The 15,774-nt window shown below is 40.1% G+C and overlaps 1 protein-coding gene across 2 annotated transcripts in view; it reads right to left on the bottom strand.

The window, feature by feature from the left end:
* Positions 1 to 15,774, bottom strand: part of clocka (clock circadian regulator a) — a 61,030-nt gene that overhangs the window by 7,193 nt on the left and 38,063 nt on the right. For both annotated transcript variants that reach the window (XM_017456071.3, XM_017456070.3), the window contains 17 exons: positions 15,483 to 15,631; positions 14,590 to 14,681; positions 14,377 to 14,466; positions 12,286 to 12,406; positions 10,310 to 10,423; positions 8,993 to 9,111; positions 8,592 to 8,674; positions 7,919 to 8,025; positions 7,514 to 7,661; positions 7,358 to 7,433; positions 7,111 to 7,255; positions 6,046 to 6,146; positions 5,752 to 5,841; positions 4,720 to 4,878; positions 3,776 to 4,015; positions 1,965 to 2,143; positions 590 to 842 (listed from right to left, as the gene is read on the bottom strand). In XM_017456071.3, the coding sequence (XP_017311560.2) occupies positions 590 to 842; positions 1,965 to 2,143; positions 3,776 to 4,015; positions 4,720 to 4,878; positions 5,752 to 5,841; positions 6,046 to 6,146; positions 7,111 to 7,255; positions 7,358 to 7,433; positions 7,514 to 7,661; positions 7,919 to 8,025; positions 8,592 to 8,674; positions 8,993 to 9,111; positions 10,310 to 10,423; positions 12,286 to 12,406; positions 14,377 to 14,466; positions 14,590 to 14,681; positions 15,483 to 15,631 (2,266 nt within the window). The remainder of the gene's footprint in view (positions 1 to 589; positions 843 to 1,964; positions 2,144 to 3,775; positions 4,016 to 4,719; positions 4,879 to 5,751; positions 5,842 to 6,045; positions 6,147 to 7,110; positions 7,256 to 7,357; positions 7,434 to 7,513; positions 7,662 to 7,918; positions 8,026 to 8,591; positions 8,675 to 8,992; positions 9,112 to 10,309; positions 10,424 to 12,285; positions 12,407 to 14,376; positions 14,467 to 14,589; positions 14,682 to 15,482; positions 15,632 to 15,774) is intronic.

The raw sequence follows: 15,774 nt of genomic DNA, 5'->3' as shown, positions 1-15,774 counted from the left end.
ATGGCTGACCCTGCACTCTGACCGTAACTTAATAACATACTGGGGTATGCAAAGAAAAGAATTTCACTGTGCTGTGACCAATAAAGACTCATTGTCATTATAAATTAGTTTATAGCAGTACTGACTTAAGATCACTTCATATACAGACACATTACCATACTAATCACTGTTTTGAGAAGGTAATCATCAATATTAGAGAGATCACCATCATTAGCAGGCTAAGTTCTTTCTAACGGCGCACGCTGTTGTCTGCTGTGCCGCAATCTCACTCTAAAATGATGCATGGACATTTAAAGATCACTATTGTAGAACAGAACCAATAGGCACTCAGGCCTAGAACTGTAAAATTGCAATTAAAGCTTTTTATGAGCTTTATGTGCCAGGACAGGGCAAACTAAAGACGTCCATGGGTTCCGTAAAGATCTAACTGTGTCTCACTGTCCACTACAGATCAGGTCTGCAGACTGAAAGGGCTTCTTCTCTTCATTTTGCCGTACAGTCTACGCTATAGTATATAGTGTGTATAAACGTAAAGATATTTTTTCCCCATTCTACATCCACTGTTTTTTTTTTTTTTTTTAATACTCACCTGGAGGAACTGAGTCTGGCTAAGTGGAGTCTGGTTTTGGCTCTGTGGTTGCGTGCCAACCTGCGTCTGGCCCTGCTGCTCCTGTAAGGCCGTGGGTGCTTGCTGTCCAATGCTGATGGTCTGATTTTGAGTCTGCTGAGGGGCAAACGGTGTCACCACCTGACCCATGAACATGGTGGTGGGCACCATGACGGCACCACAGGCCATAGGTCCCGTCACCAACTTAGTAAGTAGCTGAGGGGCTGCTGGGAATCTAGAGGGAAGAAAGAGAGAGGGGAGAGAACTCAGAGTGCTGTGTGTACATTTTACACCCGAAACTGCTGAAACTGACCAAAAGCTGGAAGGAGTCCAAGTTAAATATGTTCATAGTGAATTCTGTGTTATGCGTTTAGAGATTGTGGTGCTAATTTGTTGGCCAGAGCCGCATTTTCGTTACTTCTGAGCCATGTTGACGTCACAGGGAGACATTGCTAGTGCAGTTACTATGCTGTTTAATAGGAGGGTGTGGAAATTAAACTCTCAAACCTAAGAGGTAATGATCAGGTTCTGTTAGCAGCTCCTAAAAAGTAAGAGTTTCTTTTCTCATTTGCCATTTTCCAGTGACATTCAAGGTCAGATTAATGAGAAATCCAATGTAGAATTTTGTGGAGAACAATGCAGCGATACAAAACACTTGTGCTGAGGTACAGCAGAGATCGTCAGTGATCTACGAGATAACCAGCACAATCGTTGGTGGTATTAGCATGAAAGTTGAAGCTTTGGAACCTGAGCAGTGTGTACAGATGATGAGGTGAGAGACCTGGACAGAGTCACACTGGCACTGCTATCGGCATGTAATCGTGGGTAATGTAGGAAACTGTTTGCATAAGTTTGATTAAGAATTGAATCAAAATAAAGCCTGGACACATCTGACCACCACATGTTAATTATAAGGGTTAATATGCAATTCACTCCTTTAATCGGCCCACAATTATTCTTTTGGAGTGAAACATGTAAATTCTTTTATTTCTAATCTGGGGAAACATATTGAACTCGTTTCAAACAGCGTCAAGTCTAATCCTTTGTGTTACTTAAACAGTATGCCAGAAACACCCTGTTTGGATCAATTTCCAAATGCAATTAGTTCATCTACCGGTTACAATCGTAATTCCATCTAAATCCTACAAACATTCGACCACCCGTTCTTCAGATATCGCTCTTACGAGAATCTCAGCCAGACACACTGGACGATAAAGCGCGTCTTACGAGATTACACTACGCATGTCAACTGGCCTTTTTGGCCAGTATACACAGGATATTTTATTTAAGTACTATATTCAGAGCAAATTGTGAAGTTCAACCGGTGTGTAAAGTAGTCTGCAGAATAGGATGGTACCGTATCTGTCGGTCCTGAGAGAACGTGGCGACCGCGGTTCCACTCGGACTGCTCTGGGCTAAACTGGTGGAGATCTGCACCACGTTGGCCTGGCCAGGCTGCGAAATCATCATGGTGTTGTAGAGAGACGCAGGCAGGCCTCCCTGAGGAGACTGCAGCGTGTGGGACGACCTCTGGGACTGGAGCAAGGAATCAGAAACAGACTCTTCAGGATACACAAGTACACCGGAGTTTATTTGATCTATAATAATACAGTTAATAAAGTTACCCATAATCAGCTTACACTGGCTCGGTTAGTATCGTCTACTTTGTTTTGCCCTTTATAGCCGATACTTCAGTAAATTATACTGAAAAATTATGTATTCAAGTTTAAAAGTAGTTTTTATAGTGGAAAAAAAATAATTGAACTAAAAAGAATCCATAATCCAAACTTTGTATACAAGAATGCTGATGTTAAGGCTTTGGAAATTCTGCTTACAAAACAGCTTTTCAAAGTGCAACCTTTTCTTTCTTTTTTTTCCCCACCTCCCAAATCTGACATATGAGGGCTGGTGCATACATACACAGAAATAGATTTAAGTGCTTGTGTCTGCATTTTTTAAAATTTATTACAGAATTCTCAAAATATATAAAAACTAGTAGCGTTATCTGAAGCACCGTGACCCTGACCAGACAGTGGATCATTATGATTCCATATTTAACCGCCGCAAACGTCATATAAACATATCCCTTAGTTTGTTTAATCACAACTTTATAAGTGACCGGCTGCTATAGTAAGAAACAAGATTAGCCAATCGGAATCATGCATTTTTGCAGGTTTCTGTCAAAGCTACTAGCCAGCTAATTATACTCTGAGCTCAGGAAACATCGAAATCACGGCCACTGATTTAGAGAAGAAAAGGTACTACAAGATAAAAAATCTAATTTCTCCAATTATTAGCATCTTATGTCAATCATTTTCAGTGGAACTGTCAAAGATGTGTCATGGCAACATTATTTATATGGCGAGATTGCTTGAGCACATCGAGCTCATCGATATCGATGTACGTGTGATGTGATGGTTTTATTCAGTATATTTAGTCTTCGCACCAAAATGAATTTCTTGTTATGCCACAGCATAGCGCCACAAGTTTGTGTTAATTAACGTGACCTTTCTTTGTCTAGCGAGCTTCATACGTGACAGCACACTCTGTGAAAACACACCTTCTGCATCTTCCCCAGATTTTCTCCCTAATGTAGCCTTGGTCGATTCCCACCCACCGGTTAGGTCTCCCCTATGCTAAGACTGGGGAGAATGATTCCATCACATGCTGCCTCCGAGACACATGAAGCCAGCCAACTGCATGTTTTTGCTGCGTCACAGATAGGAGGAAAGCGCTATCCATTCCCTTCCACATGCATGAGCTCACAGATACCCATATATGGCCAGTATCGCTGTGATTGACAGGGGAGAGAGAGGCAGACATTGTGCCATCTCTCCCACCCTGAAAGCATGGCTACTTTTGCTCACTTGACTCCCAGTCATGGAGTCAACAATGTGGCGTCTTTGGGATTCAAACTCGCAATCTCCATGGCATAGGGCAAACACTTTTCTGGAGGCCTTGCAAGCTTTCTTGGATTAAATGTATTCGTATTCAGTTACATCAATTCAAATACAGACATGTTTGTGTGTGTATGACCTTAAAAAAATAATAAATCGGTACTCATCGTTGAAATCTGATGTTCGTTTGATGTCTTGGACATGCCATGCTACTAACTTCTATAACTAATTGGAATTTAAATGCCATTGCTTCATGTGTATGGTGTCTCACCTGTGCATGTGTGCCACTTTGCTCTCGGAGAATGCTCTGCTGCTGAGGTTGACCTGGCTGGCTCTGCTGAGTGACAGAGTGCTGTGTGCCCGTATGTGCTGATGCCAGGTTGCCTTGTAAGATTCCTGCAGGCACCACCAGGCCCTGCATGGTCAGAGCCGTGCCTGGCTGCACAGAGGAACTCTGCGCCAACTGCACCGAGCCAAGGTTTAGACTACCTCCACCTTGCTGCAGGAACATCTACACACAAACACATGTATTTGGTCCCCACCAAGATATAAAAACATGCCCACACCCAACCGCAATACATGTTTAAATGAGTAGCGTGTTAAACTTCTACAACATTTAATCACATCACCCAGAAAAAGGAAAAAGATCTATCACTTGTGCACACTTGTGTCCATCAAAGACACAAACACAACCACACACAGAATGACTCCAGTACAATGCTGAAAAGACACAAATCAGAAACAGGATTTATACGTTTCCAACTGCAACGCAGCCTCAGGTAAATTTATTTTCAGCTCTGGGACAAAAAGGAAGAAAACTATTTCCTGAGGATTTGGTTCCTTCAACATTCTTCAGCTATGATTATGGCTTTCATATAATAATGATTTGCAAGACTTCCTGTAAGTAAGCCTTCCAAAACTTCCTAGGATGAAATAATAATAATAAAAATAATAAGTAGTCTTGATTTATAAAGTACTTTTTCACTTAGAGTATAAAATCTCAAAGTACTTTGCGTACAATAGATTAAAAGGTTTAACAAAGTACGTAAGATGATACTCCATTTAAATACTGACACAATTATTAACAAATCAACTCTAAAGCTATAAAATAAAGCTATAGAAGATGTAAAGTTTATTTTATGAAGCATTCTACAAAGCATTTTTACATCAGTTCACTTTAACTTGGATGTGTGCACCACCAGAGGCCCCTCTCACCTGTAAGCCCTGGCCCTGCACCCTTTGCAGCTCATCCTGAATCTGACGCAGCTCCTCCTGCTGCCTCTGGATGTTAGCCTCGATCATACGTGTGCGCTGCTCCAGCTGTTCCTTCAGGTGCTGCATGGCATCCAGCTGTGTGGAGAACTGCAGCAGTGGCTGCAAAAAAAGGGAAAAAAAATGAAGAAAAAAAAGAAAGAAGAGGGCATCATAGGTCACATTAGACACATAACAGTCTGCTAATGAGGAACCAGGAAGGGAATTATTAAGGAAATGACTAAGCTGCAGTAGGGCAATGCACACAATATGAATGTGTAATTTGACTATTAGTCATACGGCTGGATAATTTTCAAAAATGATTTGGCTTGACAGTTTATCTACAGAGTATGAGGAAGTGCTCAGGATACACACCATTATGAATGTTCCAGTCAATACAGCCCAATGAGCTAATGCATTAAGGCAAAAAAAAAAAAAAAAAAAAAAAAAAAAAAAAAAAAAAAAAAAATTTTATGTCTGAGTAGACTTGATTAAAGGCTTAATTAAGACTCGATAGGCACATCCTGACATGCTTCAACTGCAGGCCTAGAAAGGGACCCACCTCTGAGAACACAGAAACCATTAAATGTGCGATAGTCGATTTAAAAAAAAAAAAAAAAATCCTTACTTGTACAAGTAACCTGGCAGATATGTGGAACATGATTTTTTAAATAATTTTTTTTTAAAGCAAACAAACAATGGCTTAAGTTGTGGCCTTTGCAAAGGTGTATTAAATCTCTGATAAAAACCCGTCTGGAAAACATGTTAACTAATGCACCTTTAAAACAAACTCCTAAATGGATGATGTGAGAAAAAAAACGTATTATTCTACAAGTAATTCAAAAAGGATTTTAGCACAATTCACAAAGGATTCTATGTCATTAATATTAAAGCACAAACAATCCTAAAATGACTGATGCTGAAAATGCTCAAATACTGAACAACAAGCTTTTGACATGGCATTTTTGACATGCTTGTGTATGTGTGTTGTGTTACCTGCACAGTGGGCTGCAGCTGCTGTGGCTGCTGTGGCTGCGACACCAGACTAGCTGCCATGGTCTGGCCCGTGTTCTGAGAGCTCATCGACTGGAGAGACACAGAAATATTTTCAACACAGATAAACAAAACACAAACACATTCAATACACATTCACAACAAATACATCATGCAAAATGTCTCAGTTCTAAAGGGTTTTCTAAAATTACAGTTCCTCCAGTTCTTATGAGATTGATCATTTCTCTTCTTTATGCTCACCTACATGCATGCTCACACACACCCACACACACAAACCTGGCTACTGATGGATGATCGACGCTGAGAAGTCTTCTCAATAGCAGAGGCGGACTGGCGAGGCGGTGTACTGTGCTCTGCCTGTAGCTTTGTCTGGGTAGCTACACACACAAATAAAACTTTCTTTTAGCACAATCTTTACATTACTGCTATGCAGTCCCAGGCCAGGCTTTCTGTTTTTAATTCTAATAAACCAGAGTCCTGTGAGCTGGTGTTGGGTCATATTATACTTTTACGTGTACTGTACGTGTGCACACAGCTGCTATATGAGCAGCAATGTTCATATACAGTACATGTCTGCCTACATAAGGACCTGTGGTCAGCATGTTCACCATTTCTACTGGAGAAATATCAGCCAACAATTTTATGCCAACAATTTTCCAAATGTTCACTACATTGGCAAAAGTTTGTGGACACCTGACCATCTCACACGTTCTTGTTGAACATCCCATTCCAGATGTATTCCCCCTTTACTGTTGTAATAAGCTCCACTCCTCTGGGAAGGATTTCCACTAGATTTTGACATACAGGTGTGAAGGTCAGGTGTCCACATACTTTTGGCCATATAGTGTAGTCAACTCATGTTAAAGTAGATTTTATTTCACATTAAATCAACCCAAAATATTCTGCAAGAGCACGAGATGGAAAGAAGGGAATGCTGCAAGTGTCATTCCATACGCTAGAGTTCAAAACATGCCAATTTGCTCATCTCTCATTATACTGGGGAGAAACACACTTCTGTTTTGGCGTATTTTTGAGTGATAAAATACACACACACACACACACACACACACACACACACACACACACACAAGTGTACGCCTGTGTTTTTTTTTGTGGAGCTCCTATGCAAAAGATGTCATTGTCAGAAGGACTAGGGATGTAATATAATCAGCAATAAACGTCAATTGGGAAAAGGATAATAGAATAACATTGGATACAATGTCATTATACCGCACAGGCCTAACCAGCATATTTTAACACAAATCCAGTTTGGCTCCCTCAGGAGGTTAAATCCAGTGTCCATAGTGAGGGTTATGCAGTGTCAGTTTTGCTATTACGTACAGGTGGGGTCAGATATGGCGGTGTGTGAGGAGGACTTCCGTGAACTCCGGGAGGAGGCTGAGGGCGTGCGACTTTGATCAAAGCGCTCTAGTGCCTCCTTCAGGCTGGAGGTGTTCAACTGAGACTCCGAGCCCGAGTCCTGCGACTGAGCAATAAATGGAGAGAAAAGTATAAATACACAGATGTGTACGAGAGGAAGAAAAAGAAAAATAATCACTTTTTAACATTCCATCACACACACACACACCTTGTCTGCAGAGATCTCAGGAGGTGACTCCTCGATGCCCAGCTCTCTGCGCTGCTCAGCCCTAACCTCAGCATAGCTATAGCAAGACCAAACACACACCAGTCACATCCCGACCCGGAACACTGGATATCTGTGTAAGTGTGGAAAAAGCCTCACCTGACCACAGTGTGTGTGCAGACGATGAACTCAGGCCGCGAGTTCCACTGGTGGTATGTGATGTAGTAGTGGGTCTGCAGCCAAATCCACTGTTGGCCTTTGGTCAAGAACCGATAATAGCACGACTTCCCTTTCCCATACTGCATCACTGCACCACACACATCCACATTATTACCCAGGGGAACATTATACTATCCATTAAAGCTGAATAGTAAGGAAAACAAATGATTTAAACTTATATATAGTATTACAAAACATGATAACACCAAAAAGTGACATTTCCTTTAAAGATGTATTGGTTTAAATACTACAAACCCACACAGTTTCTCTCTCTAACGCACTCTCACTCACTCATTCTCTCTCACACACACAAACAGGAAAACAGGCAAGATTGGTCTAACTCACAGTGTTCGTGGCACTTGGCAAGGGTCTCCAAGTCATCTACGTGATAGTAATCATACCCCGACGTGCCCAAAACTTCAAAAGGCAGGTAACCTATGATAGGGGGCGCCCTAAAGATGACAACACAACACATTCATATTTACACACTTTTAAGCAGATAAATAGAAGACAATGTATAAAAAATAAAAAACCTAAAAAAAAATTTTTAAAACCGTGGTCATAGTTCTCCAACTTTTAGATCTGCTCCTAGTTCATGTAATTCCTGTGGAGATTACTGGTAAATAATTGGTAAAGACAAAAAGGCTTGGCAAAAAGTTTCATAAATATACTGCAGAGAGATTCAATTTTATGTTCAGTGAGAATTTTTATGGCTTTTTGATGGTGGATCTGTAATGCAGGCTGTTCTTTATGGGAAAACAGATGTAAGATTGGAACAGCAAATAACTGATACATTTCAGAGATACAGAGAGACAGACAGAGAGAGATACAGGGAGACAGACAGAGGGCGAGAGAGCCAGATACAGAGAGAGAGAGAGAGAGACACACACAGAGAGTGAGAGAGATACAGAGAGACACATACACAGAGATAGAGAGAGACAGAAAGAGAGAACGAGATAAAGACAGAGACAGAGAGAAAGATAGAGAGAGAGACAAAGACAGAGAGAGACAGACACACCTGTGGTCCAGAAAAAGGAATTTCCACTCTAAGCTGTGTCTGGAAGTGAACTCCTCATTGGGCTCCTCCACAGTGCACATTTCCTGGGCGGGAAAAGGTTATAAACATATTACTTTATAACAATACTGCATATTTCATATTGATTACCAAGTGCTACAATATGTTTAAATTACTAGTTTAAATTACTAGTGTGCAAACGTCTAAAATATCAAATCACATCACAAGAAAAAAATAATAATCTTTCCTCATGTGCAAATCTGTATCTATACACACACACACACAGACATATATATACACACACACACACCATTCTGTATTCTTTAACATTCTTGTCCTAGCATAAATGTAGTAAAAGAGGTGAATGTAAAGTCCAGAGACAAATGAGAAATTTATTAGCCCACCTTGATAAACTGAGGCTTGGCTAACCTCACAGTAGCGATGAAACACACACGGTCTTCAAACGAGGGCCTGAGTGAGCGCTGGATCACACCTTCAAAGCCGTTCCGTGTCGAGTTAGGCACTGCAGGAGTACAAAATAATAAGAAACGGTGAATATACAAAGAATACAAACTGGATATGAAGTCAGTGTGCACTTGTATATACTGAGTCACTAGGTGGCAGCATTAAACAAAAAATGAACTACAGTGACAATGAAATAACAAATAGGAGAAAACCATCAACTGCACTAGTGAACCCAGCAGTCAGTATGTTTACATGGACAACAATAATCCGATATTAACCCGATTAAGATGATACTCTGATTAAGAAAACTAGCATGTAAACAGCGATTGTTGTTGACCTTAATCCAACTAAAGTCATACTCGAAGTAAACAAATGGAATTAAGACCTGTGGAGTATTCCTGTTTTAGTCGCATTATCATAGTGCATTACAGACATGTAAACACCTCAATCACACTATTAACGTCGTGTGGGAGTTTTCACCGCATTTTGCGATAGAACACGTACACACATGGCAGTACTCAACCGTTTGACAACAAACAAGACAGCACGGCTGTGTCCGAAACTGCATACTTACCTACTATATAGTAGGCAAAATACATGTATCTTAACTAATATATAGTAAGTAAGTACGCGTTTTCGGACGCAGCCCAAGGCTTCAAGCAGTCATCTATTTGCATGTATAGCATGACAAATAATTAATTGCACTTGAATCTTACGTAAAATTAAAAATGAAACACCCAAAACTGTATACGGTTCCATAACGAAGATGAACTGTATGTCAATACGTGAAATTCTGGAGGGAACGGACGGTGTGGCGTGGGGACGTAATGACGTGTGCCGTTAATCGATCCATGTTCTATAATCATGTAAAACCTGAATATGAAAGGAATATTCTAAAAGCAACTCATGTAAACACCTTAATCACAATATTGTCTTATTCAGAATAAGGTCAATAATTAGATTATTGCTGTCCATGTAAACGTAGTCAATGATGAAAATCTGCTGTACTCGATGCGAGAGCCGAAGGCAAGTTTATACCTTGCTACACCCAATGGTCTGATCAATTATGTGCTGTATTCATATTCACCACTGCAAACTGAGCATGGAATCACATGTGGCTGAACAGAGCTCTTGATCCTATTTGAAGCAAAGTTTTCACTGCTCTTCGCATGACCAAGCATCCCTGTTGAGCAGTAGGCATAAAAAAAAGATGCATGAGAACAATGACTCGCACAATACGCAGCTCTCACACTTACCAGTGTTGAGAGACTTGAAGTTGCCGATAAACTTGACATACTCGTAGACGGGAGGCTCTTTGGGGTCGATGGTGCCCCGGAGCATGTGACAGCAAAACTCCAATTGGTTTTTTGCTATAGAGAAAATGGGGGAGGGACCAAGACAGATTAAAGATTCGAGTTAGTTATCATCATCATCAACAATTCAGTTGATTCAAATTTTAGATGCATGAGCAAATATACACTGCGCTCCAAGATTATTAGATGCACTGAACTCTTATCTATTCATAACCTACCACAGAGCTGCACCTCTAGCTGTCCTATACCCTGTCCATTGAAGACAAACAGTAGAATGGGCCACAGAGAGTAATTACATCATAAGAAGGTGCCACATATGATAAAACGGCCAGTGATTGATCGATGTAGATAATTAATTGCCAAAAAAGGTATATAATCTGGGAAAATACTTCACATGGTGAAATTTGCAATAGCTATTTGCTACGGTATATACACTGTGGAGATGTCAAAATATATTATTTACAGACAAGCCAAGACTGTATATAACAAGTAAAAAAATAACAACGGTTACAACAAAAATGGTAAAATGGGATACAACATGAATATACAGTGTCCTCTACTAATATGGGCACAGAAGGCTGTGAAAAATAATTCACAAAAATACTCTGCTCTCATGGATATAAAACAATTGCAAACAAAACATGTTTATCAAAAAAAAAAAAAACCCCAAAAAAAACAACAACTTTGTTAAATATAGGTGTGCAACAATTATTGGCACACCCTTTTAGTACTTTGTGCAACCTCCCTTTGCCAAGATAACAGCTCCGAGTCTTCAGCACAGTGAAATTCTTTTCTTCGCATACCCCAGCACGTGAGGAAGCTGGGGTCAGAGTGCAGGGTCAGCCATGATACAGTGCCCCTGGAGAAGAGAGGGTTAAGGGCCTTGCTCAAGGGCCCAACATTGGCAGCATGGCAGTGCTGGGGCTTGAACCCTCCACCTTCTGATCAACAACTCAGAGCCTTAACCGCTAAGCCACCACTGCCCTAGATTGTAGTTTTGGAGACTTTCTGACCCCAAGACACAACTATCTTCTGCAATTCTCCTGGAGATTTATTTGGCCACTCGAATCATCCTCTTTACAGCGTGTTGAGACAATATAGACACACGTCCAAGTCCAGGTTGATTCATAACATTTCCAGTTGACTGGAACTTCTTAATTATTGCCCTGATGGTGGAAATGGGCCTTTTCAATGCTTGTGCTATTTTCTTATAGGCACTTCCCATTTTGTGAAGCTCAACAACCTTTTGCCACACATCACAGCTATATTCCTTGCTCTTACCCATTGTTATGAATGACTAAGGGAATCTGGACTGTGTGTTACCTCATATTTATACCACTGTGAGACATGAAGTCATGGTTGAACAATTTCCTGTTCCGAATCCTAATCTATTTTCATAGATAAGATGGTGAAGCTCTTGTTTTGATGGATACAGGTTAATCTTTGTCTAATCTGTCCATAAGACTCCTGAAATTGACAGGCTTTTATATACTTTCAGCAAACCGCTCTTGCACTCTTTGCCTTTAAGACAGTCTATCTTTCTCTTAATGGTAGTTTTTGAAGCTTTTACTTCCTGTAGAATACCAGATTTTTGTTTTTACTACTGCGTTGTTCAACAACACGTTCTGTTTCATTAGGCATGATTCAGTTCATTGCACATACCTATACACCTACTTTTCCTTCATTCACTGCAATATTTCAGACTGTTTTACAGGAACGGAACTCTTTTTTTGGTTCCTTTACATTTTCCACGTGTCAAGTTCACAAACAGCTCTTAGACCTTTTGTGATAGCTTCCAAAGTGTTAAGTAATCAATTTTTCAGCTTTGCTCCCTTTATAAATGAAAGCACTGTGTATACAGGAGTAGTAACGTTGAGTGCTCAGAGAAAACCATATGCGTATACACTCCAGTGTCTTACTCTTTAAGTAGTCTGGTGTGAGGCTCTCTCCTTCGAGGATGTGTGTCGAGAGGGCTTTGTACACTTCAGAGTGTTCGCCCAGTGGAAGAAAATTCAACAGGTTCTGGTCCACCAGGTCAGACTAAAACACACAATCAGATGTTAATTTCTCTCTATTTCTCTCTCACATAATATCTTGCCTGTCTCACATAACATACAAGCTATTTATATCATTTTTTTAAATCCACGCAACAGTACATGACTCGACTCTTTTTTTTTAATATATATGCTGTTGCTATTTACGTGAAACAATCTCTACAGAGATCCTTAAAAATAATACACTTTCCGTAGTTTGTGAACACTGTTCTGACTGAGCAGCCTGCAGATTTATTTATTTATTTATTGCTCTTTTAACGTCACGTCAGCATCAACAGCTATTTTCATGGCAAGATCAAGGTAGGCAAAACAGGACATTCCACAAATTCTTACAGTATTACAACAATAAAATCCTTACAACATTTCAACCATGTCAACAGCAGCAGCTATAACGAGGTCCTTCACTTTAATATTCAGTACGAACTGTAGGATTTTTCCAGGCGAGACATTGTGGAAGACTTTGTCGTTGTCTAGTATTGTTAAGAGCCAGACAGTGCATTAATATGTGCTTAACAGTCATTCTCGTTTCAAGCAGCTTGTAGATGAAGTGTAGACCAATATGGGGAAACCCTTTTGACATTTTCTATTATATAGGCCAATGGTTATATAGGCCAACAACTACAGTTCTGTATTATTATTTTTTTGTTTCAGAACTGAAATAAATTTCTCTTTTGCCAGAATCTCAACCAGAAGTCTGTATGCAGGAGCGTAAGGGTCATTTTGACAGCCAGTATCGGATTACAAACTGAATTGACTAGGCTTTCACTGTGTGAAATCACACACAGCCAGCAATACTAGCATAGCCAAGCTGCCACTGCTGGGCCCTTGAGCAGGGCCCTTAACCCTCAACTGTTCAAAAATGTATAGGCGAGATGAATGTAAGCCGCTCTGGATAAGAGTGTCTGCCAAATGCTATAAATGGAAATGTAAATTTGAGGCTGGTTCATACTCGACATATGACCATACGTGTACAAGCAGCAGCTAAGTGAGCGGCATCGTTCACACACTCGCATGCATATCTTATGTACATCTGGAAGATTAAAAGCAGCATCTATTACACAGCACATCAGGAACAAAGCATCCCTGTCCATCTGGATTCCAAAGACAAACTAATGTTTAGCGATTTCACGCTGAACATTAAACACACTCGCAAGCTCTGTTGCGCTTTAAAAACTTCTGCCGTCGTCGTTATTGTCGTCATGAGCCGCATCTCAAATCAAGAATCCTAACCCTATATTCGGTTTGTTATGTTTGAAGGCTACATAAGAGGTTTTTAAAACGGAAACACGAACTGTGATCAAAAATCCCGGTTAGTGTTAGTACTCAAAAACAGTCTAGAATTGCACAAATGTATGTAATTAAAGACAAGACGCCAGTTTGTCTATTTGGCTGCGGTATCACATGATGCTATACTGACCCCACTATTTACCACATGGATGCGCATGTCAGATAAAATTCTGAAAGACGCTCCAAATAACTGCAGGATACCTGTGGCAGCCATCTCGCGTAGTTAAACATATAATTGAGACTTTATGCAGACCTGACATGATCTTAGCAGGAAGATAGCCTACGCCAAATTATAAGTAAATAAAAACATGTGTGTCATTGTGGTGAAATTTATTTATGGTTTAATTACAGTTGAATGTGTCAAAGTATATTACTGGAAGAAATACAAAAGTTTTTGGCCCTATTTTTTATTCTTCATCGGCTCTTTGACACAACTCAGCTATAGCGTCTGATGGTTTTTCCGAGAACTGCCACGCAAATCTGCTGTTTGTTCACTGTCTCGGTCACGTGTCATGTTTTTTAGTACACCGCGTTCTAAGGACAGCTGGTCCAGCTTCAACTGTCCTCGCCTCCATTACTCGCTGACAATGATATATGTTTAGGGGACAGTGCTCTGTTGATGAGCTGTCATGTCCAACATAAATTCTAGGTCACACAGATAATACTTACTGGTAAATGCTCTAGTAAAGAGGTGACACTTTCAGACACGTAGATTATGTTGCCGTCTGTCATGATGGCTAGAAAGAAGCCATCTAGGGCCTGAGAAGAAACAGCAAAGTACATAATTTATAATAATATAATAATTTATACAGCACATTTCTTACAATAAGAACCTGTTCAGGTAGGCAGGATGATTTGAACCGTGTAAGTGTGTCCTCTCACCTCTAACATCAGCTGTGTAAACTCCTCATTGCTGAGGAATGGGGGCTTCCAGTCCTGACGAATCTCACTGGACTCCGACTGTGCAGCAATTTCTAAACAAGAGAAAGAACTATTGCTTACCTTATAGCGTGTATAGACTATCCATTAACACTGTACTACACAGTTATCATTCTCGTAAATAACTCCAACATGGACAAATGCATATGATAAAGGCTGCCGGGAGTGTAGATAGCACCACAGAGGCTCTCAAACCTTCAGTCAACAATGACATTGTTTATTGTATTAATAAAAAAAAATAATAATAAAAAAAAATCCTGGTCCCGTTTATAATTATAGCACAAATCATGAAATCATTATATTTATTCAGTGGCACCACTGCATCTTTTTATTCTTGAACTTCATTTATACTTTATCCATACACAAACTGGTTCTGATCTGTAAAATAGAGATTTTAGATATTTTGTGTTATATAAACATCACTTTTCCTTGTTTCACTAAAAAGAAACTGCAATTAAGTTTTACATTAAAAAAAAAAAAGAACCTACTTCCTACATAAATGGTGTTAACTGCATAATTTTAAACCTATTTAATTAAGGTAGCCAACACTATCCATAACAACTTTATTAAATAGTAAGGGATGGTCATCTTCACAGTCGTCACATCATTAAAAATTTTATAAAAGTTATAAGGATCGGGTCTGGGACCCAGGACCCTACTTTAGAGACAGCTGAATGACTACTGACATTGAAACAACACATAAAAGTCTGATTTGGCTCAAGCACTAAAACATGAGTAATGTGGTAAAGCTAGATGATGATAGGCTACTGTGCATGCATACTAAGCAAGTGGAACTTTTAAAATTGAGTGATTGGGTAACACTGAGTGAAGGAGACCTTTGTGCTTGCGCAGGAAGTCGATGCTTTTCTGCAGAATGGTGGATTTGTCCATCTTGCGGGTGTTGCCTGGCAGCATGGTGCCCAGCTCCTTGATGAGCACATTGAACTGGTCTCGCCTCTTCTTTTCCGACTTGTTCCTGGAAACTCTGTACGAGTGGGCGCATACCAAGCATGCTCATGAAATTGGACTCTACCACATGCACACAATCTGTGATTCGTTGCAGCAACATTGAACTAAAACAAAGCTGGTATTTTACCAGAAGGTTTCTCCCCTCCTTGTCTAAAAGCC

Source organism: Ictalurus punctatus, chromosome 25 (genome assembly GCF_001660625.3).
Source record: "Ictalurus punctatus breed USDA103 chromosome 25, Coco_2.0, whole genome shotgun sequence".
In the NCBI taxonomy this organism is placed as follows: domain Eukaryota; kingdom Metazoa; phylum Chordata; class Actinopteri; order Siluriformes; family Ictaluridae; genus Ictalurus; species Ictalurus punctatus.
This window is presented reverse-complemented; position numbering and strand designations above follow the sequence as displayed.